This window comes from Rhinoderma darwinii, chromosome 1, assembly GCF_050947455.1.
Source record: "Rhinoderma darwinii isolate aRhiDar2 chromosome 1, aRhiDar2.hap1, whole genome shotgun sequence".
NCBI lineage: Eukaryota > Metazoa > Chordata > Amphibia > Anura > Rhinodermatidae > Rhinoderma > Rhinoderma darwinii.
In genome coordinates this window covers 403,479,694-403,505,901 of record NC_134687.1, presented here as the reverse complement: position 1 = coordinate 403,505,901, position 26,208 = coordinate 403,479,694, and the positions used below count along the sequence as shown (strand labels likewise).

Sequence of the window (26,208 nt, the reverse complement as noted above, 5' to 3'; positions counted from 1 at the left end):
ATTGTGAGGAGGTTGAAACCTTGTGGGTAGAATTACAAAGGGAGGTAAACACTGAAAAAATTACTTTTGTTGTAATCTATAGACCCCCCCCAATATAACGGGGGATATGGAAGGTCAGCTATATAAACAGATGGAGCTGTCTGCACAGGCGGGTACTTTAGTGATAATGGGAGATTTTAATTACCGGGATATTAATTGGTGTCATGGATCGGTTTCAACTGCAAAGGGGAGACATTTCCTCAACCTGTTGCAGGAAAATTTTATGGGCCAGTTTGTGGAAGACCCGACTAGAGGTGAAGCTCTATTGGATGTGGTCATTTCTAATAATGCAGGGCTTGTTGGGAACGTCAATGTTCGTGAAAACCTAGGTAACAGTGATCACAATATAGTTATATTTTACATATACTGTAAAAAACAAACACAGGCTGGGAGGGCAAAAACACTTAATTTTAAGAAGGCCAATTTCCCCAGGATGAGGGATGCAATTCAGGACATAGACTGGGAAGAACTAATGTTAAATAATGGGACAAATGATAAATGGGAGATTTTCATATCTACTTTGGGTAATTATAGTGCAAAATGTATTCCTATAGGTACCAAGTATAAACGACTAAAATTAAACCCCACATGGCTTACACCTTCTGTAAAAAGGGCAATATGTGACAAAAAAAGGTCATTTGAAAAATAAAAATCTGAGGGTACAGTGGTAGCCTTTGTAAATTATAAAGATCTTAATAAAAACTGTAAAAATGTAATAACATCAGCAAAAATACAAAATGAAAGGCTGGTGGCCAAGGAAAGTTAAAACAAATCCCAAAAAATTCTTCAAATATATAAATGCAAAAAAACCAAGGCCTGAACATGTAGGACCCCTAGATAGTGTAATTTGGAGTTGCTCACAGGGGATCAAGAGAAGGCAGAGTTACTAAATGGGTTCCTCAGCTCTGTATATACTACAGAAGAAAGAGCAGCTGATGTAACCGGTGCCAGTGCTGTTAATATATCAGTTGATATACTGAATTGGATGAATGTAGATATGGTGCAAGCTAAATTAAACAAAAACGTACACAGGCCCTGGGACCAGATGGGCTATACCTTAGAGTTCTTAAAGAGGCTCTGTCACCAGATTTTGCAACCCCTATCTGCTATTGCAGCAGATAGGCGCTGCAATGTAGATTACAGTAACGTTTTTATTTTTAAAAAACAAGCATTTTTGGCCAAGTTATGACCATTTTTGTAGTTATGCAAATGAGGCTTGCAAAAGTCCAAGTGGGTGTTGTTTAAAAGTAAAAGTCCAAGTGGGCGTGTATTATGTGCGTACATCGGGGTGTTTTTAATACTTTTACTAGCTGGGCGTTCTGATGAGAAGTATCATCCACTTCTCTTCAGAACGCCCAGTTTCTGGCAGTGCAGACACAGTGTGTTCTCGAGAGATCACGCTGTGACGTCACTCACAGGTCCTGCATCGTGTCAGACGAGCGAGGACACCGGCACCAGAGGCTACAGTTGATTCTGCAGCAGCATCAGCGTTTGCAGGTAAGTCGATGTAGCTGCTTACCTGCAAACGCTGATGCTGCTGCAGAATCAACTGTAGCCTCCATAATATTTAGAGATTCTCTAGTGACTGTTACAGTGCCAAGGGATTGGCGCAGGGCAGATGTGGTGCCTATTTTCAAAAAGGGCTCTAGGTCTTCCCCGGGTAATTATAGACCAGTAAGCTTAACATCCATTGTGGGGAAAAAGTTTGAGGGGCTATTGAGGGACTATATACAGGAGTATGTGACAAAAAAATAGTAAAACCATGCTGGCTGTCGCTTGTAATACGAAGGACTGAAGCTGTCAAACCAACCTGATTTGTTTTTATGAAGAGGTGAGCAGTAGCCTAGATAGAGGTGCCGCTGTGGATATAGTGTTTTTGGACTTTGCAAAGGCATTTGACACTGTCCCTGATAGACGTCTAATGGGTAAATTAAGGACTATAGGTTTAGATAGTATAGTTTGTAATTGGATTGAGAATTGGCTCAAGGACCCTATCCAGAGAGTTGTGGTCAATGATTCCTACTCTGAATGGCCCCCGGTTATGAGTGGTGTACCCCAGGGTTCAGTGCTGGGACCACTATTATTCAACTTATTTATTAACGATATAGAGGATAAGATTAATAGCACTATTTCTATTTTTCCAGATGACACCAAGCAATGTAGTAATGTTCAGTCTATGGAAGATGTTTGTGAATTGCAAACAAACAAACAAACGGAGTGTTTGGGCGTCCACTTGGCAAATGAAGTTTAATGTAGATAAATGTATAGTTATGCACCTGGGTACGAACAACCTGCAATCATATGTCCTAGGGGGAGCTACACTGGGGGAGTCACTTGTTGAGAAGGATCTGGGTGTACTTGTAAATCATAAACTAAATAACAGCATGCAGTGTCAATCAGCTGCTTCAAAGGCCAGCAGGATATTGTCGTGTATTAAAAGAGGCATGGACTCGCGGGACAGGGATGTAATATTACCACTTTACAAAGCATTAGTGAGGCCTCATCTAGAATATGCAGTTCAGTTCTGGGCTCCAGTTCATAGAAAAGATGCCCTGGAGTTAGAAAAAATACAAAGAAGAGCAACGAAGCTAATAAGGGGCATGGAGAATCTAGTTATGAGGAAAGATTAAAAGATTTAAACCTATTTAGCCTTGAAAAAAAGACGACTACGAGGGGACATGATTAATTTATATAAATATATTAATGGCACATACAAAAAATATGGTGAAATCCTGTTCCATTTAAAACCCCCTCAAAAAACAAGGGGGCACTCCCTCCGTCTGGATAAAAAAAAAGGTTTAACCTGCAGAGGTGACAAGCCTTCTTTACTGTGAATCTATGGAATAGTCTACCGCAGGAGCCGGTCACAGCAGGGACAGTAGATGGCTTTAAAAAAGGCTTAGATAATTTCCTAGAACAAAAAAATATAAGCTCTTATGGGTAGAATTTTTTTTACTTCCCCTTTCCCATCCCTTGGTTGAACTTGATGGACATGTGTCTTTTTTCAACCATACTAAACTATGTAACTATGTAAGTAGCCAAATACTTCTGCGGCCCACTCATGTAGTAGATGCCAAATTATAAAAATTACAGGATACAGATTCTCATATATGTGTAACAGGCAAGTAGCATGTAAGCAGGAATGTTTTGAACAAGCTGTGACAGCTTCAGAAAGACAGCATTGTTTGAAGCATTGCTGAGCTGTCTTTAACACATACATGAGAATGATAAATCCCAGACAAAAATCCATGTAAATATGCAAGATAACAGGCATGCTGCTGATTTCCACCCCATTTTCCCCATTATATGAGAGTTGGTTTTTTTTTTTTAAAAAAGGTATTGTACTGTAATGTACGGAATCGGAATAAAAAAAAATCTGCAACATACCCGTTACGTCTGAACATGGTAAATTTATACATTACCATCTTCCATCGCCAATTGAGCATAATAGACTACCGATATTGTTACGACCATAAGATGGATGTTTACACCAATCATACATACTATGGACAATTATGCCCGTATCATCAGCTGCACTACTAATACAGTACAGCAGTACAAAATGGAGTACAACCATATACATGTTACTATTTTACAATAAATATTATGTATGGACGATCAATTGTAAACATTAATTAAAAAAAAATTATTTTATTGTTGATTATTTTGTGCATTTACAAATATTGGAATAAACTGAATAGTAAAAATATTTGCTATATAGAAATGCTCCTTTAGGCCTCATGCACGCTTCGGTCGTTGAACGGCCGTTATTGACGGTCCCGTCACACACGGACTGCACACGGATGGCTTCCGTGTGCAGTCCGTTGTTTCATGGACCAAATTCAATGAGAAGGCCGAGACTGTTCTGTCAAAAATGGATAGGAGTAGGACCTGCCCTACTTTTGACGGAACGGCCGCACGGTTCCGTTAAAACAACGGAAGTGTGCATGGCCCCATTGAAATCAATGGGTTCAGGGTGCCATCAGTGACAAAAACGGATAGCACCCTGAAGGAAAAAACTGAAGTGGGCATGAGGCCTTAACCTCTTCCCTCTTTGGCCACTTTTGACCTTCCTGATGGAGCCTCATTTTTCAAATCTGTCATGTCTCACTTTATGTGTTAATAACTTCTGAATGCTTTTACTTATCCAAGCGATTCGGAGATTGTTTTCTCGTGACACATTGAACTTTATGTTCCTGGCAAAATTTGCTCAATATATTCCGTATTTAATTGTGAAAAACAGCAAAATTTTGCAAAAAATTGCAAAAATTAGCATTTTTCTAAATTTACATCTGTCTGCTTGTAAGACAGGCAGTTAACACACAAAATAGTTGCGAATTAACATCGCCCATATGTCTACTTTAGATTAACATTGTTTTTTTGAACATCCTTTTATTTTTCTAGGATGTTACAAGGCTTAGAACTTTAGCAGCAATTTCTCACATTTTCAAGAAAATTTCAAAAGGCTATTTTTACAGGGGCCAGTTCAGCTGTTAAGTGGCTTTGAGGGCCTTATATATTAGAAACCCCCAATAAGTCACCCCATTTTAAAAGCTTCACCCCTCAAACTATTCAAAACAGCATTTATAAAGTTTCTTAACCCTTTAGACGTTTCACAGGAATTAAAGCAACGTAGAGGTGAAATTTACAAATTACAATTTTTTTGTTGCAGAAATTCATTTTTAATATTTTTTTTTTGTAACACAGAAAGTTTTAACAGAGAAACGCAACTCAGTATTTATTGCCCCGACTCTGCAGTTTTAGGAAATATCCCACATGTGGCCCTAGCACACTAATGTACTGAAGCACAGGCCTCAGAAGCAAAGGAGCACCTAGTGGATTATGGGGCCTAATTATTTTTTGATAGACGCAGTGGTAGGAGGACTTTTTCTTGCGGGACAAGCTGTAGTTTTTATTGGCACCATTTCGGGTACATGCGAATTTGTAATCACTTTTTATCCTATTTTTTGGGAGGAAGGTGACCAAAAAACAGCAATTCTGGCATAGTTTTTTTTATACTTATAGCACTATTTTATGTTTTACAACTTTTTGCACAACAAAATTACTTTTGTCGACGGAGCTGTATGAGGGCTTGTTTTTTGCGAAACGAGCTATAGTTTTTAAAGGTACCATTTTTGGATACATGAGACTTTTTGATCACTTTTTATTCCAATATTTGTAGGGCAAAGTGTCCAAAAAACTCTGGTATTTTTTTTAAGGGTTATTTTTTACGCCATTTATCGCGCGGAAAAATAATATAATATTTTTATCGTTCAGGCTGTTACGGTCGCAGCAATACCAAATACGTACGGTTTATTTTTTTCAATAATAAAGGACTGGATAAGGGAAAAGGACAATTGTGTTTTATTTTGTTACTTGAAACTTTTATTATATGTTTTACAACTTTTTTTTACACTAGGGGACTTGAAGGTCCAACTGTCTGATTTTTTTTTTTTGTAGTGCAATGTATTTGATCTGTCAGTCATTCACTGACAGCAAGCCGATTAGGCTTCGCCTCTCAGCGGGGCCTAATTGGCTTCCGTAATGGCAGAGCAGGAGGCCATTGTTAGGCCTCCTGTTGCCATAGCAGCAGTCGGCAGCCTTGCTACAACATGGCAGGGCTGCCGATCTGCTAGCAACCTGTAAGATGCAGCGATTGATTTCGATCGCTGCATCTAAGGGGTTAATGGCAGGGATCGGAGCTAGCTCCGGTTCCTGCCGTTACAGGTGGATGTCAGCTGTAACATACAAATGACATCCACCGCTGATGACGCCGACTCAGCTCCTGAGCTGGCGTCATCTTGCCATCGGCTACGAAAGCCTTTCAGGCCCCGCCTCTGGGCGGGGCCTGAATGGCTTCCGTGCTAGGCAGACCGGGAGGCCAGTATTAGGCCTCCGGTTGCCGTTGCAGTCATCGGAACCCTGGCAATTTTATTGCTGGGGTGCCGATGAGCTGCAAACACCTTAAATGCAGCGATCACTTTTGACCGCTGCATTTAAGGGGTTAATGGCGGGGATCGAAGCTAATTTCGGTCCCCGCCATTACAGCCGGATGTCAGCAGTAATGCACCGCTGACATCCGGCGATGATGCCACGGACTCCTCTTCTGTCGTACGGCAAAATGCGGGATGCACTAGCTTTCCCTGACGTATACTTACGACAAATGTCGGGAAGGGGTTAATAGCAAATACCGGTGAGATATTGAAAAATTCTAGTTTAGATATAGTGTGTGTGTGTGTGTGTGTGTGTGTTTGTACTCTTTGGAATTACCTGGATTTCTGCATTGATTACTAATAAAATGTGGTCTGTGTTAATTAACCCCTTAGTGACTAAGTCTGTTTTGGCCTTAAGGACCAGACCATTTATTTTTTTCCAAATCTGACATGTATCACTTGAAGTGGAAATAACTTTGAAATGTTTTATTTTTTCAAGCAATTCTTAGATTGTTTTCTCGTGACACATTGGACTTAAACCCGTTAGTGACCGACCCATCGTGTTTCTACGTCGGTCACTAACGGGCCTTATTCCGATGCCATAGACTTTTTACGTCGCGGCATCGGAATAAGTTTACAGAGCAGGGAACTGTCAGATCTCCCTGCTCTCAGCTGATAGAGGCAGCTGAGGGCTGGGAGCGTCCCTGCTCTGCAGTGTGAGATCGATGTTAGTATCGATCTCACACGTTTAACCCCTCAGATGCGGTGCTCAATAGCGAGCGCCGCATCGGAGTGGTTTTGGAGAGAGGGAGGGAGCTCCCTCTCTCCCCCACCGACACCCGGCGATACGATCGCCGAGTGTCTGTGTCTGTAATGGCAGCCGGGGGTCTAATAAAGGCCCCCAGGCTGCCTGGAGTGAATGCCTGCTAGATCATGCCGCAGGCATGACCTAGCAGATGCCTGTCTGTGTTAAAAGGACAGGCAGTAATACACTGCAATACAAAAGTATTGCAGTGTATTATAAATGCGATCGCAGAATCGCATATTATAGTCCCCTAATGGGACTAGTAAAAAAGTGAAAAAAAAGTTTAATAAAGTTAATTTAAAAAAAAATGGGAAAAAAAATGAAAAACCCAACTTTTCCCCTTACAAAATGCTTTACTATTAAAAAAACAAAATAAAGTTAAAAAGTAACACATATTTGGTATTGCCGCATCCGTAACGACCCCCACTATAAATCTATTATATTATTTAACCCGCACGGTGAACGCCGTAAAAAAAATAAAAAACTATGGAAAAATTGCTGTTTTCTGTGAATACTGACTTTAAAAAAATGTAATAAAAAGTGATCAAAAAGTCGCATCTAATCCAAAATGGTACCAATAAAAACTACAAGTCTTCCCGCAAAAAAAAAGCCCTCATACAACCGCATCGGCGAAAAAATAAAAACGTTACGGCTCTTCAAATATGGAGACACAAAAACAAATAATTTTGAAAAAAAAGCGTTTACTGTGTAAAAGTAGTAAAACATACAAAAACTATACAAATTTGGTATCGTTGCAATCGTAACAACCCGCTGAATAAAGTTATTGTGTTATTTATACCACACGGTAAACGGCGTAGATTTAGGACGCAAAAGAGTGGCGAAATGTCAGATTTTTTTCTATTCCCCCCAAAAAAAAAGTTAATAAAAGTTAATCAATAAATAATATGTACCTCAAAATGGTGCTATTAAAAAGTGCAACTTGTCCCGCAAAAAAACAAGACCTTATACAGCTATGTCGACGCAAAAATAAGAAGGTTATAGCTCTTGGAATGCGACGATTGAAAAACGTAAAAAATAGCTTGGTCATTAAGGTCCAAAATAGGGTTAAGTTAGTGGTAAAATTTGGTCAACACATTCAGTGTGTATTTATGAAAAGCACCAAAATATTAAGAAAAAATTGCAAAAAATTGAATTTTTAAAAAAATGTAAATGTATCTGCTTGTAAGACAGATGGTAATACCACACAAAATAGCAACTACCGTGTTTCCCCGATAGTAAGACACCCCCGATTGTAAGACGTATCGGGGGTTTCAGGGGGGTCGGCTAATATAAGCCGTACCCCGAAAGTAAGACATATGTCTTACTTTCGGGGAAACACGGGGGTATTTCTGATGTGCGGCTGCGTGATTTTCGCGCAGCCGCCATCAGAGATGAGTCTAGTCGACGCCCGTCACTGTCCAAGGTGCTGAAAGAGCTAACTCTTTCAGCACCCTCGACAGTGAATGCCGTGAAAAAAAGAAAAAGTTCGTACTTACCGAGAACTTCCCGGCCGTTGCCTTGGTGACGCGTCCTTGGTGACGCGCCTCTCGACATCGGGCCCCACCTCCCTGGATGACGCGCCAGTCCATGTGACCGCTGCAGGCTGTGCTTGGCCTGTGATTGGCTGGAGCTGTCACTTGGCCTGAATCGTCATCCCGGGAGGTCAGACTGGAGGAAGACGCCGGGAGTTATCGGTAAGTCAGAACTTCTTTTTTTTTTGACAGGTTCATGTTTATTGGGATCGGAAGTCACTGTCCATGGTGCTGAAACAGTTTAACTCTTTCAGCACCATGAACAGTGACTATCTAGAAAATCGAGCAACGCAACGCAATATAAGACATACCCCGAAAGTAAGACATAGTGGGGATTTTGGGGATAAAAAGAAAGTAAGACACTGTCTTACTTTCGGGGAAACACGGTATTTCACATATCCCATATGTCTACTTTATGTTTTCATCGTTTTTTGAACTTCTTTTATTTTTCTAGGACATTAAAAGGCTTGGAAATGTGAGAAATTGCTGCTAAAGTTTCTAAGAAAATTTCAAAAGCCTTATTTTAGGGACCGGTTCTGTTCTGAACTGGTTTTGAGGGCCTTATATACTATAAACCCCTATAAATCACCCCATTCTAAAAACTGAACCCCTCAAAGTATTCAAAACAGCATATAGAAAGTGTCTTAACCCTTTAGGCGTTTCACAAGAATTAAAGCAAATTAAAGTTGAAATTTACAAATGTAATTTTTTTTTTTTCAGAAAATCAGTTTTAATCCATTTTTTTCTGTAAATTTTTTAACTTTTGCTGAACATTTTTATAACTTTTTTTTGTCCCACTGGGGGACTTGAAGACCTGCACCTCTCATCTTTATTTGAATAGATTGCACTACCCACGTAATACAATGCATTAGAGCTGTCAGCTATTCACTGACAGCAAGCCTATTAGGCTCCGCCTCCGGGCGGGGTCTAATAGGCTTCCGTACGTGGCAGACCAGTAAGCCACTATTGGCATCCAGTTCCCATAGCAACGATTGGCTTCCGTGCGACCATATGGCAGTGATACCGATCTCCTGGAAACCACTAAGATGCCGCGATCACTTTTGATCGCTAGCTCCATTCCCTGCCGTTACAGCAGGATGTCAGCTGTAACATACAGCTGATACCCTTCGGCTGATGGCACAGGCTCAGCTTCTGAGCCCGCCGCCATCTTTCATCTGCGGCCGGAAGGCTTTTAAGCCCCGCCTCCGGGCGGGGCCAAACAGGCCGCCGTACTTGGCAGATAGGGGGCCATTGTTAGGCCTCCTATTGCCAACAGCCGATCGGCTAGTGTGGGTACCCGGATTTTTTATCCCGGTAACCATGCTGCAATACTGTGATTAGTCAGTCACTACTGACTGACCAATCACTGCGATAGCTGGCGGCGCCGCGATTGTTCCCCCGACGAGTCACAGTGACTATCGGCTGTCTGTGACAGCCGATGTCATTGTTCTGTCACCATGTCTTTTGACAGGGTGACAGAAAAGCACCATGACGTAACTGTACTTCATGGTGCCTTAATGCAGTGCAAACCATGACAGACAGTTGCGTCAAGTTGCGTTAAGTGGTTAAGTCACAATTATAGACAAAGACAATGTAAATAAACTAATACACACAAACAGTTGTGCCGTTCATGTCTTTTTTTTTTATTGAAGTGTAGCTAAATGTTTAACAAACTTATGGCATGTCATACAACAGAAAAAAGATATCAGCAGCACAGCCAGCAACCAAATCATATGGATCATACAAGACTCCCAACTTCAGTGGGGGTGCCCGCAGTAGATAACCCCGGTTCCGGGGGAAATAGGCAATCCAAATAAGGAGGAGGAAACCGCAGCGCTCCAATAGAAAAATATTATTTTATTCACCAACACAGGTTATCGGAGTATGGACTCAATAGAAAGTCTATGGGCCTATACTCCGATACATTTATTTCCGGAAAAAGCCGAACAGACACGAAGCGGCTGAGCGCTGACACAAGGGCTTCAGTTGCTTCGTTTTAGCGATTGGTGGGGGCCTCAGTGTTAAACGTTTAGCTACACTTTAACCCCTTCCCTCTTTGGCCACTTTTGACCTTCCTGACAGAGCCTCATTTTTCAAATCTGACATGTTTCACTTTATGTGGTAATAACTCCGGAATGCTTTTACCTATCCAAGCGATTCTGAGATTGTTTTCTCGTGACACATTGGACTTTATGTTACTGGCAAAATTTGCCCGATACATTCAGTATTTAATTGTGAAAAACACCAAAATTTAGCGAAAAATTTCAAAAATTAGCATTTTTCTCAATTTAAATGTATCTGCTTGTAAGACAGGCAGTTATACCACACAAAAATGTTGCTAACTAACATCCCCCATATGTCTACTTTATATTGGCATCGTATTTTGATCATCATTTTATTTTTCTAGGACGTTACAAGGCTTAGAACTTTAGCAGCAATTTCTCACATTTTCAAGAAAATGTCAAAATGCTATTTTTACAGGGGCCAGTTTAGTTGTGAAGTGGCTTTGAGGTCCTTAGATATTAGAAACCCCCAATAAGTCACCCCATTTTAAAAACTGCACCCATCAAAGTATTCAAAACAGCATTTAGAAAGTTTCTTAACCCTTTAGACGTTGCGCAGGAATTAAGGCAAAGTAGAGGTGAAATTTACAAAGTTCATTATTTTTTTCCAGAAATTCATTTTGAATCCATTTTTTTTGTACCACGGAATGTTTTACCCAAGAAATGCAACTCAATATTTATTGCCCAGGTTCTGCAGTTTTAGGAAATATCCCACATATGGCCCTAGTGCGCTAATGGACTGAAGCACCGGCCTCCGAAGCAAAGGAACACCTAGTGGATTTTGGGCCTCCTTTTTATTAGAATATATTTTAGGCACCATATCCGCTTTGAACAGGTCTAGTGGAACTAAAAGAGTGGAAACCCCCCAAAAGTGACTCCATTTTGGAAACTACACCCCTCGAGGAATTTATCTAGGGGTATAGTGAGCATTTTGACCGGCCAGTTTTTTTGCAAAAATTTTTGGAACTAGGCCATGAAAATGAAAATCTACGTTTTTTCAAATAAAATCTAGGTTTAGCTAATTTTTTTTCATTTCCAAAAGAACTAAAGTAGAAAAAGCACCACAACATTTGTAGAGCAATTTCTCCCGAGTAAAACAGTACCCCACATGTGGTAATAAACGATTGTTTGGACACACGGCAGGGCTTAGAATGGAAAGTGCGCCATTTGGCTCTTGGAGCTCAAATTTAGCAGGAATGGTTTGCGGAGGCCATGTCACATTTGCAAAGCCCCTGAGGGGACAAAACAGTGGAAACCCCTAACAAGTGACCCCATTTTGGAAACTATACTCCTCGAGGAATTTATCTAGGGGTGTAGCAAGCATTTTGACCGGCCAGTTTTTTTGCAAAAATTTTTGGAACTAGGTCATGAAAATGAAAATCTACATTTTTTCAAATAAAATGTAGGTTTAGCTAATTTTTTTTCATTTCCAAGAGAACTAAAGTAGAAAAAGCACAACAACATTTGTAGAGCAATTTCTCCCGAGTAAAACAATACCCCACATGTGGTAATAAACGGCTGTTTGGACACACGGCAGGGCTTAGAAGGGAAAGAGCGCCATTTGGCTCTTGGAGCTCAAATTTAGCAGGAATGGTTTGCGGAGGCCATGTCACATTTGCAAAGCCCCTGAGGGGACAAAACAGTGGAAACCCCCAACAAGTGACCCCATTTTGGAAACTATACCCCTTGTGGAAATTATCTAGGGGTATAGTGAGCATTTTGACCCCACAGGTTTTTTGAAGAAATTATTGCAAGTAGGCTGTGAAAATGAAAATCTAAATTTTTTCAAATAAAATGTAGGTTTAGCTAATTTTTTTTCATTTCCACAAGGACTAAAGGAGAAAAAGCACCATAAAATTTGTAAAGAAATTTCTCCCGAGTAAAACAATACCCCACATGTGGTAATAAACGGCTGTTTGGACACACAGCGAGGCTGAGAAGGGAAAGAGCGCCATTTGGCTTTTGGAACTCAAATTTAGCAGGAATGGTTTGCGGAGGCCATGTCGCATTTGCAAAGCTCCTGAGGGGACAAAACAGTGGAAACCCCCAACAAGTGACCCCATTTTGGAAACTACACCCCATGAGGAAATTATCTAGGGGTGTAGCAATCATTTTGACCAGCCAGTTTTTTTACAGAACTTATTGTAAGTAGGCCGTAAAAATGAAAATCTAAATTTTTTCAAAGAAAATGTAGGTTTAGGTATTTTTTTTTCATTTCCACAAGGACTGAAGGAGAAAAAGCACCGCAACATTTGTAAAGCAACTTCTCCCGAGTAAAATAATACCCCACATGTGGTCACAAACATCTGTTTGGACACACGGTAGGGCTCAGAATGGAAGGAGCACCATTTGGATTTTGGAATGGTTTCTGGGTGTCATGTCATATTTGCTGAGCCCCTGTAGTACTAGTACAGTGGAAACACCCCAAAAGTGACACCATTTGGGAAACTGCACCCCCTGAGGAATCATCTAGGGGTATAGTTAAAATTTTGATCCCAAAGGTTTTTTGCTGAATTAATTAGAATTAAGCCATGAAAATGAAAAATAATTTTTTTTTCAAACAAGATGTCGTTTTAGATACACATTTTTCATTTTTGCAAGGAATAGAGAAGAAAAAGCACCCCAACATTTGTAAAGTAATTTCTCCCGAGTACGGTAACACCCCATATGTGGTTATAATCGGCTGTTTACGTATACGGGAGCATTCAGAAGAAAAGGAGCGGTATTTATCTTTTGGAGCGTAGATTTTGCTGGAATGGTTTGCGGACGCCATGTTGCATTTGCAAAACCACTGATGTACCAAACAAAAGTGACCCCGTTTTAGAAACTACACCCCTAAAGGCATTTATCAAGGGATGTAGTGAGAATTTAGACTCCACAGGTGTTTTTCAGAAATGAATACGCAGTGGATTGTGCAAAGTGAAAATTGCAATTTCTCCACTGATCTGCCCATTCACCGCACAAGATGTTGTGCCCCTAGAGAATCTTACCCCATAAAATTGTTAAGCGGGTTCTCCCGGGTATGGTAATGCCTTACTTGTGGCCATAAATTGCTGTTTGGGCACACTGTAGGGCTAAGAAGGGAAAGACCGCCATTTTGAGCATGGATTTTGCTTGGTAATAGTTCTGTTTGGGGTTTTGCTGGTATTTCCGTTTATAATGTGGGGGCATATGTAATCTGTGCGGAGTACATCAGGGTATATGTAATCTGTGCGGAGCACATCAGGGCATAATAAGAGGGTATAATAATGGGGTAAATAATACAATTATCCATAGATGTGTGTTACGATGTGAAGCGATCCGTTATGCGCAGGCCGGTGTCACACTGATAAACGGTTTTCTTTCTTATCCCCCTTTTGTAACACTCTTTACACTGCACCTTTTGGGGACTTTTTCTCCTTCGTAGTTTGGGAAATATTACTGGGAAAGTTTTGCACTGGTATAATATGGGCACCCTCGCTTCCAGCGGATGTCCCTTCCCTTTCCTAGTTCCTAAATACTAGGGCCCTGAAACTGAAGGAATGTTCCCCTCAGGCCTGCGCATTGAGATGTTTTTCATCACCGCATTACTAGTGCCATAACTTTTTTATTTTTCAGTAGATTGAGCGCTGTGCGGGCTTGTTTTTTGCGAGACGGGCTGTATATTTTATTGGTACCATTTTAGAACAGATACGACTTTTTGATCACTTTTTATTTCATTTTTTGGTAAAGGAAATTACCAAAAACAAGCAGTTCTGGAATAGTTTTTTATTGGTTTTTTTATCGGCATCCACAGTGTGCCCTAAATTACATGTTAGCTTTATTCTGCGGGTCGATACGATTACGGCGATACCAAATTTATATAGTTTTTTTTATGTATTGCAGCTTTTGCACAATAAAATCACTTTTTTTATAAAATCATTTGTTTTCTGTGTCGACATTCTAAGACCCATAACTTTATTATTTTTGCGTGCACAAAGCGGTGTCAGGGATTATTTTTTGCGGGACGGATTGTCGTTTTTTATTAGTACTATTTTGGAGTAAATGTGACTTTTTGATCACTTTTTATAGCATTTTTTGGAAGGAGACCTAAAAACAAAGATTCTGGCGCTGTTTTTCATGTTTTTTTTTTACCGCGTTCACCGTGCGGGATAAATTACATAATAGTTTTGTAGTTTGGGTCGTTACGGACGCGGCGATACCAATTATGTATAGTTTTTTTGATTTCTACGGTTTTTCCCATAATAAAAGCCTTACTATGGGAAAAAAGTCAGTTTAGCTTCATTTTTATTTGAAATGTGTGTGTTTTTATTGTTTTACCACATTTTTATTAACTTTTTTTTACTTTTTTTACTTGTCCCACTAGGGGACATGAGGGCCTGATGCCCCGATCGCTACTCTAATACACTGCACTACATACGTAGTGCAGTGTATTAGCGCTGTCAGTTATTCACTGACAGCAAGCCTATGAGGACACGCCGCAGGCGGGTCCTCATCGGCTCCCGTACAAGGCAGACTCGGACGCCATTTTCTGGCGTCCGATTGCCACAGCAACCCAGCTATTGCATCACTGGGTTGCCGATCGGGTGAAAACCTATCAGATGCTGCGCTCTATTGAGCGCAGCATCTGAGGGGTTAATCTGCCGGATCGGAGAATAGCTCCGGTCCTGGCAGTTACAGGAGGGTGCCAGCTGTATAATACAGCTGTCACCCCGCGGTGATGGTGCCGGCCCTGCTCCTGAGCCCGCACCATCACTGCGCCGTATATATACGGCGCTTTGCGGGAAGCACCTCCCGACAGCGCCGTATATATACGGCGGATGTCGGGAAGGGGTTAAAGTGCATTGAGTAAACATCTACAGCGCAAAGAGAAAAAGTGAACACTTGACTTTATTACTCTTTAGACCTTTAGTAGCAATCATCTTCACCAAACATTATTTGTAGCTGCAAATAAAATTTACACAACAATGGGGAGGAATTTTGGCCCCTTCCGAACTCAAAATGTGTTGCATCCCAGAAATATTGATGAAATGACTTACGTGCACAGCCCTCTTCAGGTCATGCCACAGCATCTCTTTAGGGTTAAAGTGTACCTAACTTTTTATGTGTCTTCAGAATAAGCTGTTGTAGGTGTGTACCTGAGGAATAACAATATTTCTGGCCATTATATGACTTGTATTCTGCATTTTGTAGCAGTTCTCCCCTCTGCAGGCTCTATATCTATATTCTCTGTTTTCTCTGAACTAGTGAGTGGAGCCTATGCACTGCACACAGAGAAGAGGAGAATTCTGCTCTCCTATCTCTAGCTATCACATATATAGAAGCTGTAGAAGATTGGAGGACATTATATAGCAGTAATGATCAGTGTAGCTGAGAATCCAGCAATGGGGCGACATATAACTCCTGTTACCTCCTGTGGCTCACCCCTCCACAGACTTCTTTGGGCAGACTGTGAAGACACTGGAGTGTGCTTTAGCAAAGACAACACCCCACTTCCTGCAGTCTGTCTCCTCTGCTCTGTAACTAGAGGCGGATATTGCTTGACAACAGGGGCTGGGCAGCAGTTTACTGGAAGACAGACACCTAGTGGCAGTAACTTCACACAGAATTTGCATGGAAAAACAACTACATCTCAACAGTAAGTAAAGTTGATCTATATCAGGTATACTAATAGATAAGCATAAGTTGTTTGAAAAGTTAGTGTCCAATTAAGGTCAGGACTCTAGACTTGGACATTACAAAACACAAATATCTTCTTTTTCACCATTCTTTAGAGCAACTTTCTGAGAACGGGACCAACTTTTGGCCGAGACTTTTGTTTGGAACCCCCCCCCCCCCCCCATTTAGTCTCACGTATGTCAACATCATTCGTAGCGTGATGCCGGTGCTTAGCTCCAATAAAAAAAATAATTGCAACATCGAAAACAACCATAATTGCCCCTCACAGTATAATGCCCTTATAGCTGCCCCTATACAGTATCATGCCCTCAAAGCTGCCCCAACACAGTGTACTGCCCTAATAGCTGCCCCCATACAGTACATTGCGCCATAGCGGCCCCCCAATACCTAGTATAATGCCCCTCATAGTGCCTAATAAAAAAATAATAAAATAAATCACTCACCTAATACCGTTCCGACGACAAGTGGAGATCGCTCTGCTCCTCCAGTCTGTGGATTGGCACATTGGCACAGACAGGCAGGATGACGTCACTACAGAGCGCCTGCCTGCATCGAGCCACTCAAAGCCGGCATTACATAGAGAATGTGCTAGAGAAAGGAGCCATCAGCTCCCTACTTCAGCATTGGATTCAATGTTTATCTGCGTCTTGTGTTGAAACCAAGACATGCTATCGCTGAGGTGCCGGCCCTTGGCCCCACCATCTCAGTGGGCCGAGTCATCGGTGAGTGGCACGCGACCCCCCAGAAACTGCTTTAGTGGATTTAGTTGCGTGCTTTGGGTCATTACCTTGTTTCATCCCCCAAAGTCTCTCCAGCTTAAGCTCATTTCCTGCTGCCCCTACATTCTCCTGTAAAACTTTATGATACACCTTTGAATTCATTGTTCCCTCAATAATTGCAAGGTGTCCAGGCCGAGGCAGCAAAGCAGCCCCAAACCATGATGCTCCCTCCACCATGCTTCACAGTTGGGATAGGGTTTTGCTGTTGGTGTGCTGTGTTCTTTTTTTTCTACAAACATAGCGTTGTGCATTGGTGATAAAACATTCCACTTTTGTCTGATCTATCCATAGAACATTTTCCCAGAAGCATTGTGGAACATACAGGTGGTCATAGACCAACTTGAGATGTGCTGCAATGGTTTTTTTTCTGGACAGCAGCAACTTCTTTCGGGGTGTCCTTCCATGAACTCCATTCTTGTTCAGCGTTTATCGAATAGTCTTTTGCGGTTACCCTTGGGTTCTTTCTCACCTCTTTCAGGATTGCCCATTCTGCTCTTGGCGTGACGCCCACATCCAGGGAGAGTAGCAACAGTCCAACAACTGTGTGTGTTATTAGTTAATTAGACTTATCTATTAGTTAATTAAACCATTATCACACATGGTGTAAAATTTGTAATCATATTTTGCTAATAAAAACTTTTTGGATATTTTACATTAACACTGAGCTAAGTGCCTAGTTCTGTATCGGGGATTTTCGCCCCCCTTTCCTTACCCTTCCCGTCCTCTTCCCTTTTCCCTTCCCGTTCTTTGCTCCCTTACCTAAATCGGACGGTAAATCCTCTCTCCTGATTCTTTTGGATCTCTCTGCAGCCTTTGACACTGTAGACCACAAACTCCTACTTAACATGCTCCACTCTATTGGCCTCAAGGACGCGGCTCTCTCTTGGTTTTCCTCCTATCTCTCTGACTGCTCATTCAGTGTGTCATTTGCTGGTTCCACCTCTTCTCATCTTCCCCTTGCTATCGGGGTTCCTCAGGGATCAGTCCTAGGTCCGCTGCTCTTTTCTCTCTACACAGCCCCTATTGGACAAACCATCAGCAGATTTGGCTTCCAGTACCATCTCTACGCTGATGACACCCAATTATATGTCTCTTCCCGTGACATCACCCCTGCTCTAATACAGAACACCAGTGATTGTCTGTCCGCTGTCTCTAACATCATGTCCTCACTATATCTGAAACGGAATCTTTCTAAAACTGAGCTCCTTGTGTTCCCACCATCTACTAACCTCGCTAAACCTGATGTCTCCATCTCTGTGTGTGGCACTACCATCACTCCTAAGCAGCACGCCCGCTGTCTCGGGGTTATTTTTGACTCAGATCTTTTCTTTACTCCTCACATACAATCAGTTTCACGCTCCCGTCATTTTCACCTCAAAAACATGTCCAGAATCCGCTCTTTTCTTACGGAGGAAACCACCAAAACTCTCATTGTTGCTCTGATTCACTCTCGTCTTGACTACTGTAACTCATTACTAGTCGGTCTTCCCTTCACCAAACTCTCCCCTCTCCAATCTATCCTCAATGCAGCAGCCAGGCTCATCTTTATGACCAACCTCTACACCAACGCCTCTACCCTGTGCCAGTCACTGCACTGGTTGCCCATCCCCTTCCGAATAAAATTCAAACTTATTACTCTCACCTACAAAGCTCTCCACAGTGCTGCACCTACTTACATCTCCTCCCTCATCTCTGTCTACCACCCTACTCGGGCTCTACGTTCTGCCAACGACCTTAGATTAAAAACCTCCATAATCCGAACCTCCCACTCCCGTCTCCAAGATTTCTCTCGTGCAGCACCCGTCCTCTGGAATGCGCTACCCCAGACAATCAGATTAATTCCCAATATCCACAGTTTTAAACGTGCCCTGAAAACACATCTATTTAAACAGGCCTATAACATTCCCTAATCTGACTCCTTTCCATGGCCCTCCTTTTAGATTAGTCATCAGAATAAGATTACCTCACACTCCTTCTCTTCATGTCCGTCATACACGGATACTGGCTGGTGACCGGCTCATGCAGCTTTATGTTACCACCGCATGTGTATAAAAATGGCCGGACCATTGTACAGAACAAACACTGTTACACTTTGTGTCTTCCTTATGTCCTCATAGATTGTAAGCTCTTGCGAGCAGGGTCCTCACTCCCCAGATTTGAATTGTAAATGAACTTTGTCACTATGTAATGTCTGATATTGTTTGTTTCATGTCCCCTCTAAATTGTAAAGTGCTGCGTAATATGTTGGCGCTATATAAATAAAGATTATTATTATTATTATTATTACCTTCCTTTCTCTTTTTTTGATCCTTAATTAGACTGTTTGTGTCTAGAATTGTGACTTAGATTACAATCAGTGCAAATTTTTTAGTAATAAATGCAGAATTCCAGGAGATACCTTCTTGCAACTGTATTTTTTTACTAAAACAATGTATTATAGTATTTAATGCAACTTTGTAATTGGTTTCTATTTACTTTTTGAGACACAGCGTCTACGTGTCTTGGATACATAAAAGCTGTATCTTGTGCTGAAACCCGAATCTGCCAGGTCAGCGGGACTGATGGCTTTGGTGACAGTGTGTCCTGCATGTCTCTGACACGCAGGATCAATCTTTTATTGCTCAGATCTAAGTTCATAACTTAGATGTGATCGATAACAGGTGGCTCCTGCTGACCTGATGGATTCGGGTTTAAGCGCAAGCTACATCTTCTATGTATCCAGCATACATAGGAGCTGCCTCTAAAAAATTAAAAAACATTTTAACTCCCTATCATTACACATCTCAAAAAATAAGGGGTTTACGTCTCATGTTTGGATATTTGGTGAAGCCATGTTCATCTCTATTTTTCACCCATGTGCATCCACGACCACTAAAACAGCACAAATACAACCTTTAAAGTGGCATTCCCGCTTTACAAATTCATGGAATATTTACACTATGCAAATTAAGGGATTTATCTTACCACAGATATTGGTGGCATATTGCTAGAATATGCCATCTACGTCTGATCAGTGTAAATTCAAATTCTGTGAAACCCACTGATCGCTAGAACGAAGTTGGCCATTAATCTTGTGATTACTTTACACCGTTTTTTTCTACTATTCGTGATCAGCGGAGGTCACAGCGGTTGGACTCCTGCCAATCAGACATTAATGGATCATGGCTACTTCCCTGTTGATGAATCTGTCATATGGGAATAACAATGCCGGCCATTTCTGAACTGCAATAGATTTTTATTGAAGATTTTACAATTAACAGGCATCTATCACACAAAATTATATACATGTAACTGAAGTAACAAAAAACTACTATCTGATGAGCAGCAGATTCTGGAGCTGTCCTCTGACTTTTATAAGTGGGAAAGTTAAGGAAGGCTGTGACAAATGAATTGCACTCCATGCAAATGTGAACCCCCGTGTGCTTTTTTTCCCCAATACACATTTTACCAAACCCCATCTTTTTAAAACATTTTACGGCAGAAAACTGGCGTTAATACATTGATGAATCTGCCCCACAGTGTTCAATAAAATGGCCAGGTAACAGTATAAAATACCAGGAGATTGGTGATTCTTTGCAAAGGGATGCTAGTGCCTTTTCCCACACAGCTATATAGTATAATGAGTATCTTTAAATGCTTATTATCCTAGCAAGCTAACAGGGTTTACAGAGTGTAAACTACATTTTATATTCTAGGTGATAAAAATTCCAGGGTCATATAGTAGGCACTTGTGAATGTGAATTGTACATATATATATGAAATGTCATTTTACCTGATTGAAAGCTTTCATAGTCAACACCCCAAGGACTACCACAGTACTTACTTTTCACTGGATTGCTCAATGCACGCAGTTGTAATACAGTTTGTCATTCATTTTTCACAAGCCTACTTACTACATTTGCAAACAGCTTTTTTTTTTTGCCAAGACATCATCATTAAGATAAACTTGCATATAGAATCTCTTCTGTGACAACATATGGTTTAGTTATAAAAACATACAGAAAAAGTTTACACCTAATGCTGGATCAACTTGCAAATTCAAGCAAACTCATGTTTAAAGGCTATGGAAACCTTTGAAGCCTTTTTCTTTTTTTTAACCAAAACAATGTATTATGGTGTTTAGTGCAACTTAGAAGCTGTATCTCAAAAAGTAAAACATTTGTTTTTTTAATAAAACTACAATGTATTCTGGATACGAAGAAGCTGTATCTTGCGCTGAAACCCAAATCTGTCAGGTCAGCGGGACTGCCAGCTTCAGTAACAGCGGCTTCTGCATAAGATACAGATTGTATGTATCCAGAATACATAGAAGCTGTATCTCAAAAAGTAAAATATATTTTTTAATAAAAAAACAATTACAAAGTTGCACTAAACACCATAATACATTGTTTTAGTGAAAGAAAAAAAAAAAAGTCTTCAAATGGTTTCCATAGCCTTTAAATATATATCTTCTCTCATACAAAGAGAGCTGATACAAATGAAAATAAGAGAATATGATGTTTGTTTTGCGTTTCTGCACGGTTTGCTAGAATATATACTTGTCGCTGTAGCTACTAGTTGTGCAAGGGCTCCGTCGTTTAGGGTTTAGTCTACTATGCCATTTGTTCCGTCAAAATTACGGAACCCTTGCACAACGGAGACAAACGGAAACCATTGGCACCGGATCCGTCATCATTGGTGATGGAAACGGAAACCTATGGTTTCCGTTTGTGTCAGACAGGGCTCCGTTCCAATGGAAAGCTCAGACGGAACGTTGAAACGGAGCCCTAGCGCAGATGTGAACGAAGCCGATACAGAAATTTATGTTACACATAGACGATGCGTAAGGATGCCCATTTGACTTGGTCTGCTCACCTTTCATCTCACGGTTACATTGGTGGTTGAAAAATCGTGGGTGAGAATTTAATGGATTTCCTTCAGAACACCATAAGCAAGGAGCGTCACTGTTGTCTGGAGACAACTTTTTCTCTAGAGAGACATGCACTGGACATAAATGCTGCTAAATGGCATTCACATATACTTATTGTGCCGATCGCAAACATGATTGATGATCAATAATACATTGTAGTTTTACCATTTATTCTTTCCTACTTTCACACTGGCCAATTATTGCACAGATTGCTCGGAAATCAGTGAATAGTCACAATAATTGGCCTGTGTAAAAAAACCTCTGTTTACCCAAATTCTAATGTTGGCATTATAGCAAAAAAAGTTATTAACCATTTGTGCCATTGCCATATAATTCAAAAGACTGGCAATAAAACAAACAATTGCACTTGCCTGTAGATGGATTGTCATCTTAGTAATGGTTCTTACAAGAATAGTGCACAAACTTACACTTGTTTTCAGGCTCCAGTTCCTGCAGCTCCTTGCAAGATTGCAATTCTTGTTGTAATACATTGCTCTTTCCCTCAGATAACTCCAAACTGGAAAAGAAACAGAAGTTGCAGTAATGTATCGCCACAAATTGTACTGGCAGAGCATGCCATATCTATCAGTCACAAGTTTAATGCCCCATTCACACAAAGAAGTAGTGGTAGAGCACAGAGCTGCAACAACTGCAAACATCAAATGTTAACCCCTTCCCGCAATTTCACGTACAGTTACGTGATGGAAGATGGTCTTTTCCCGCATCTCCACGTAACTGTACGTGAAACAGATGGAGCTGGCTCAGGAGCTGAGCCAGCGACATCACCGCCGGGTGACAGCTGTATGTTACAGCTGGCACCCTGAGGTATCGGCCAGGACCAGAGCTAGCCTCCGAGCCGACCGATTAACCCCTCACATGCTGCGTTCAATAGAGATCGCAGCATGTGAGGAGTTTATAGCCACCGGCACCCCAGCAACGTGATCGAAAAGTCGCATGTACCCCAAAATGGTACCAATAAAAACTACAGCTCGTCACACAAAAAAAAACAGCCCTCATACCACTACGTCTATGAAAAAATAAAATTAGTCAAGGCACCAATAAGCCAGGAAATAAAAATATGCAGTTGTGCCGGCCTGAGGGGAACGTTTCTTCTGTTTCAAGTGGCGAATTATCAAGGCCCCTAAAATTAGGGAACCAGCAAGGAGAGGGCCCAAACATATCTGCTGGAAGTGAGGGCGCCCGTATTATACCAGGACAACACTTCCCAGCAAAATTTCCCAAACTGCAAAGGTGCCGAGTGCAGACCAAAAGGGGAATAAGTCAAGACCATTTATTTAGTGCGACACCGGCCTGTGCAGAAAGGATTGTGTCACTGCATAACACACATCTATGGATTATTTTATTGTTTTTTTTTACCCCACTATACCACCTGACTATGCCCCTTATATACTCTGCCCGCCTTACATGTACCCCCACATTATAAACGGAAACACCAGTAAGACTCAAAACAAAACTACTACAAGCAAAATCCACGCTCCAAAAGCCAAATGGCGCTACCTCCCTTCTGAACCCTACAGTGTGCCCAAACAGCAGTTTACTTCCACATATATGGCATCGGCATACCCGGGAGAACCCTTTTAACAATTTTTGGGGTGCGTGTCTCCAGTGGCACAAGCTGGGCGCCACATATTGGCATATCTATTGAAAAAACATTTTCACTCTGCAACATCGAGTGCACACCAATTTCTGCCAATCACCTGTGGGGTTAATATGCTCACTACACCCCTAGGTGAATACCTTGAGGGGTGTAGTTTCAAAATGAAGTCACTTCTGGGGGGTTTCCACTGTTTTGGTCCCACAGGGACTTTGCAAATGCGACATAGCGACCAGAAACCAATCCAGCAAAATCTGTACTCCAAAAGCCAAATGGCGCTCCTTCCATTCTGTGCCCTACTCTGTGCCCAAACAGCAGTTTATGACCACATATGTGGTATTGCCGTACACAGGAGAAGTTGCTTTACAAGTGTTGGGGTGCTTTTTTTCATTTATTTGTTGAGAATATGAAACATTTTCAGCTAAAACTACGTCTTATTGAAGAAAAAGTTTTTTTTTTATTTTCACTGCCCAATTCTAATAAAATCTATGAAACACCTGTGGGGTCAAAATGCTCACTACACCCCTAGATGAATTCCTCAAGGGGTGTATTTTCGTGAATCGAGTCACTTTTGGGGAGTTTCCACTGTACTTGTACCTTAGGAGCTTTGCAAAAGTGACATGGTGCCAAGAAACCAATCCAGCAAAATCTGTGCTCCAAAAGCCAAATGGCACTCCTTCTCTTCTGATCCTTGCCGTGTGCCCAAACAGCAGTTTATGACCACAAATGGGGTATTGCCGTACTCCAGAGAAGTTGCTTTACAAATTTTGGGGTTCTTTTATTCCTTTATTTGTTGATAAAATGAAAAATTTTGAGCTAAAGCTAAGTCTTTGTGGGAAAAAAATGATTTTTTTTTTATCTTCACTGCCCAATTCTAATAAAATCTATGAAACCCCTGTGGGTTCAAAATGCTCACTACACCCCTAGATGGATTCTTCAAGGGGTGTAGTTTCCTAAATGGAGTCACTTTATTGGTGTTTTCACTGTTTTGGTCCCTTAGGGGCTTTGCAAATGCGACGTGGTCTCCGCAAACCATTCCTGCTAAATTTGAGCTCCAAGAGCCAAATGGCGCTCTTTCCATTCTAAGCCCTGCTGTGTGTCCAAATAACCGTTTATAACCACATGTGGGGTATTGTTTTACTCGGGAGAAATTGCTATACAAAAGTAGTGGTGCATTTTCTCCTTTTAGTCCTTGTGGAAATTAGAAAAAATTAGCTAAACCTACATTTGAAAGAATGTAGATTTTCATTTTCACGGCCTACTTCCAATAATTTCTGCAAAAAACCTGCGGGGTCAAAATGCTCACTATACCCCTAGATAATTTCCTCAAGGGGTATAGTTTCCAAAATGGGGTCACTTTTGGGGGATTTCCACTGTTTTGGTGCCGCAAGAGCCTTTCAAACCCGACATGGAGCCTAAAATATTTTCTAATAAAAAGGAGGCCCCAAAATCCTCTAGGTGCTCCTTTGTTCTGAGGCCTGTGCTTCAGTCCATTACCGCACTAGGGCCACATGTGGGATATTTCTAAAAACTGCAGAATCTGGGCAATAGATATTGAGTTGCGTTTCTCTGGTAAAACTTTGTGTTACAAAAAAAATAGATGAAAAATGAATTTCTGCAAAAAAAAAAAAAAGAAATTTGAACATTTCACATCTACTTTGCCTTAATTCCTGTGAAACATCTAAAGGGTTAAGAAACTTTCTAAATGCTGTTTTGAATACTTTGAGGGGTGAAGTTTTTAAAATGGGGTGACTTATCAAGGGTTTCTAATATATAAGGCCCTAAAATCCACTTCACAACTGAACTGGCCCCTGTAAAAATAGCCTAAAATGCTAATTTTTGCAATTTTTCACAAAATTTTGGTGTTTTTCACAATTAAATACTTAATGTATCGAGCAAATTTTGCAAGTAACAAAGTCCAATGTGTCACGAGAAAACAATCTCAGAATTGCTTGGATAGGTAAAAGCATTCCGAAGTTATTACCACATAAAGTGAAACATGTCAGATTTGAAAAAATTGGCTGTGTCCTGAAGGCCAAAACAGGCTGTGTCTTGAAGGGGTTAATACAGGTTTGTTTGTTTGATTTTAACAACGGTTTTGCACAGTGTCTAAAACTATCTCTATGGAAAATCACGTTTATGTGTTTTGGTATTTTTAGTGTATGCTTAGCCTGCCTTGTTTTTTCCCAATTGAAGTCAATAAGGATAAGGTGGCCAGAATGCAAGACAGAATACAAATACAGAAGCAATATTTACCTAAAGATCTTATCCTCTGATGCAGGGTCTCGAAACCATGTGCTTCGTTTTCCTATATTAAAAAGAAATAAAATCAATCATGGAAGTATCCTCAGCTTTACATTACCCGGTGCACTATATTCACCAATAATCACCTGGATATAAGACGCACTCTTTTTGAGCTTCTCCATCTTTCCAGATAACTTTAAATTTATGCTGACAATAGTCACTAAAACGCTCCTTGGGGAATTCACAGACCTGACAAAGATATAGACACATATATGACAAAACGCACTGGCACCAGTGGACATTAAAATGTTTACAAAAAGAGTTGATCTATGAACATATAAAAACCAAAAAGATAAGAGGGTGACAAATAAGTATATATGTAATGCCAAGTTCACACTTGCGTTGTATAATCCGTTTCTAGATCAGAATAAGGCCTCATACACATGACCATATTTGGTCCGTCGTATACGGATCATATGTTGGCCGTATTTCCTGGACCGAAAACAGTTCAGGGAGCAGGAGTTCCTAGCATCATAGTTATGTATCTCTGCGGAAATACTGTCCCGCACTGTAATCATGTTTTCAGTACGAGACAGTATTTCCCCGGAGAGGAAGGGACTCCTAGCGTCGT

General features: G+C 40.9%; 1 protein-coding gene across 4 annotated transcripts in view; it reads right to left on the bottom strand.

The window, feature by feature from the left end:
• RABGGTA (Rab geranylgeranyltransferase subunit alpha) overlaps positions 1-26,208 on the bottom strand; it is a 114,320-nt gene that overhangs the window by 28,117 nt on the left and 59,995 nt on the right. For all 4 annotated transcript variants that reach the window (XM_075828861.1, XM_075828862.1, XM_075828863.1 and 1 more), the window contains 3 exons: positions 25,724-25,826; positions 25,590-25,641; positions 22,147-22,235 (listed from right to left, as the gene is read on the bottom strand). In XM_075828861.1, coding sequence (XP_075684976.1) covers positions 22,147-22,235; positions 25,590-25,641; positions 25,724-25,826 — 244 coding nt within the window. The remainder of the gene's footprint in view (positions 1-22,146; positions 22,236-25,589; positions 25,642-25,723; positions 25,827-26,208) is intronic.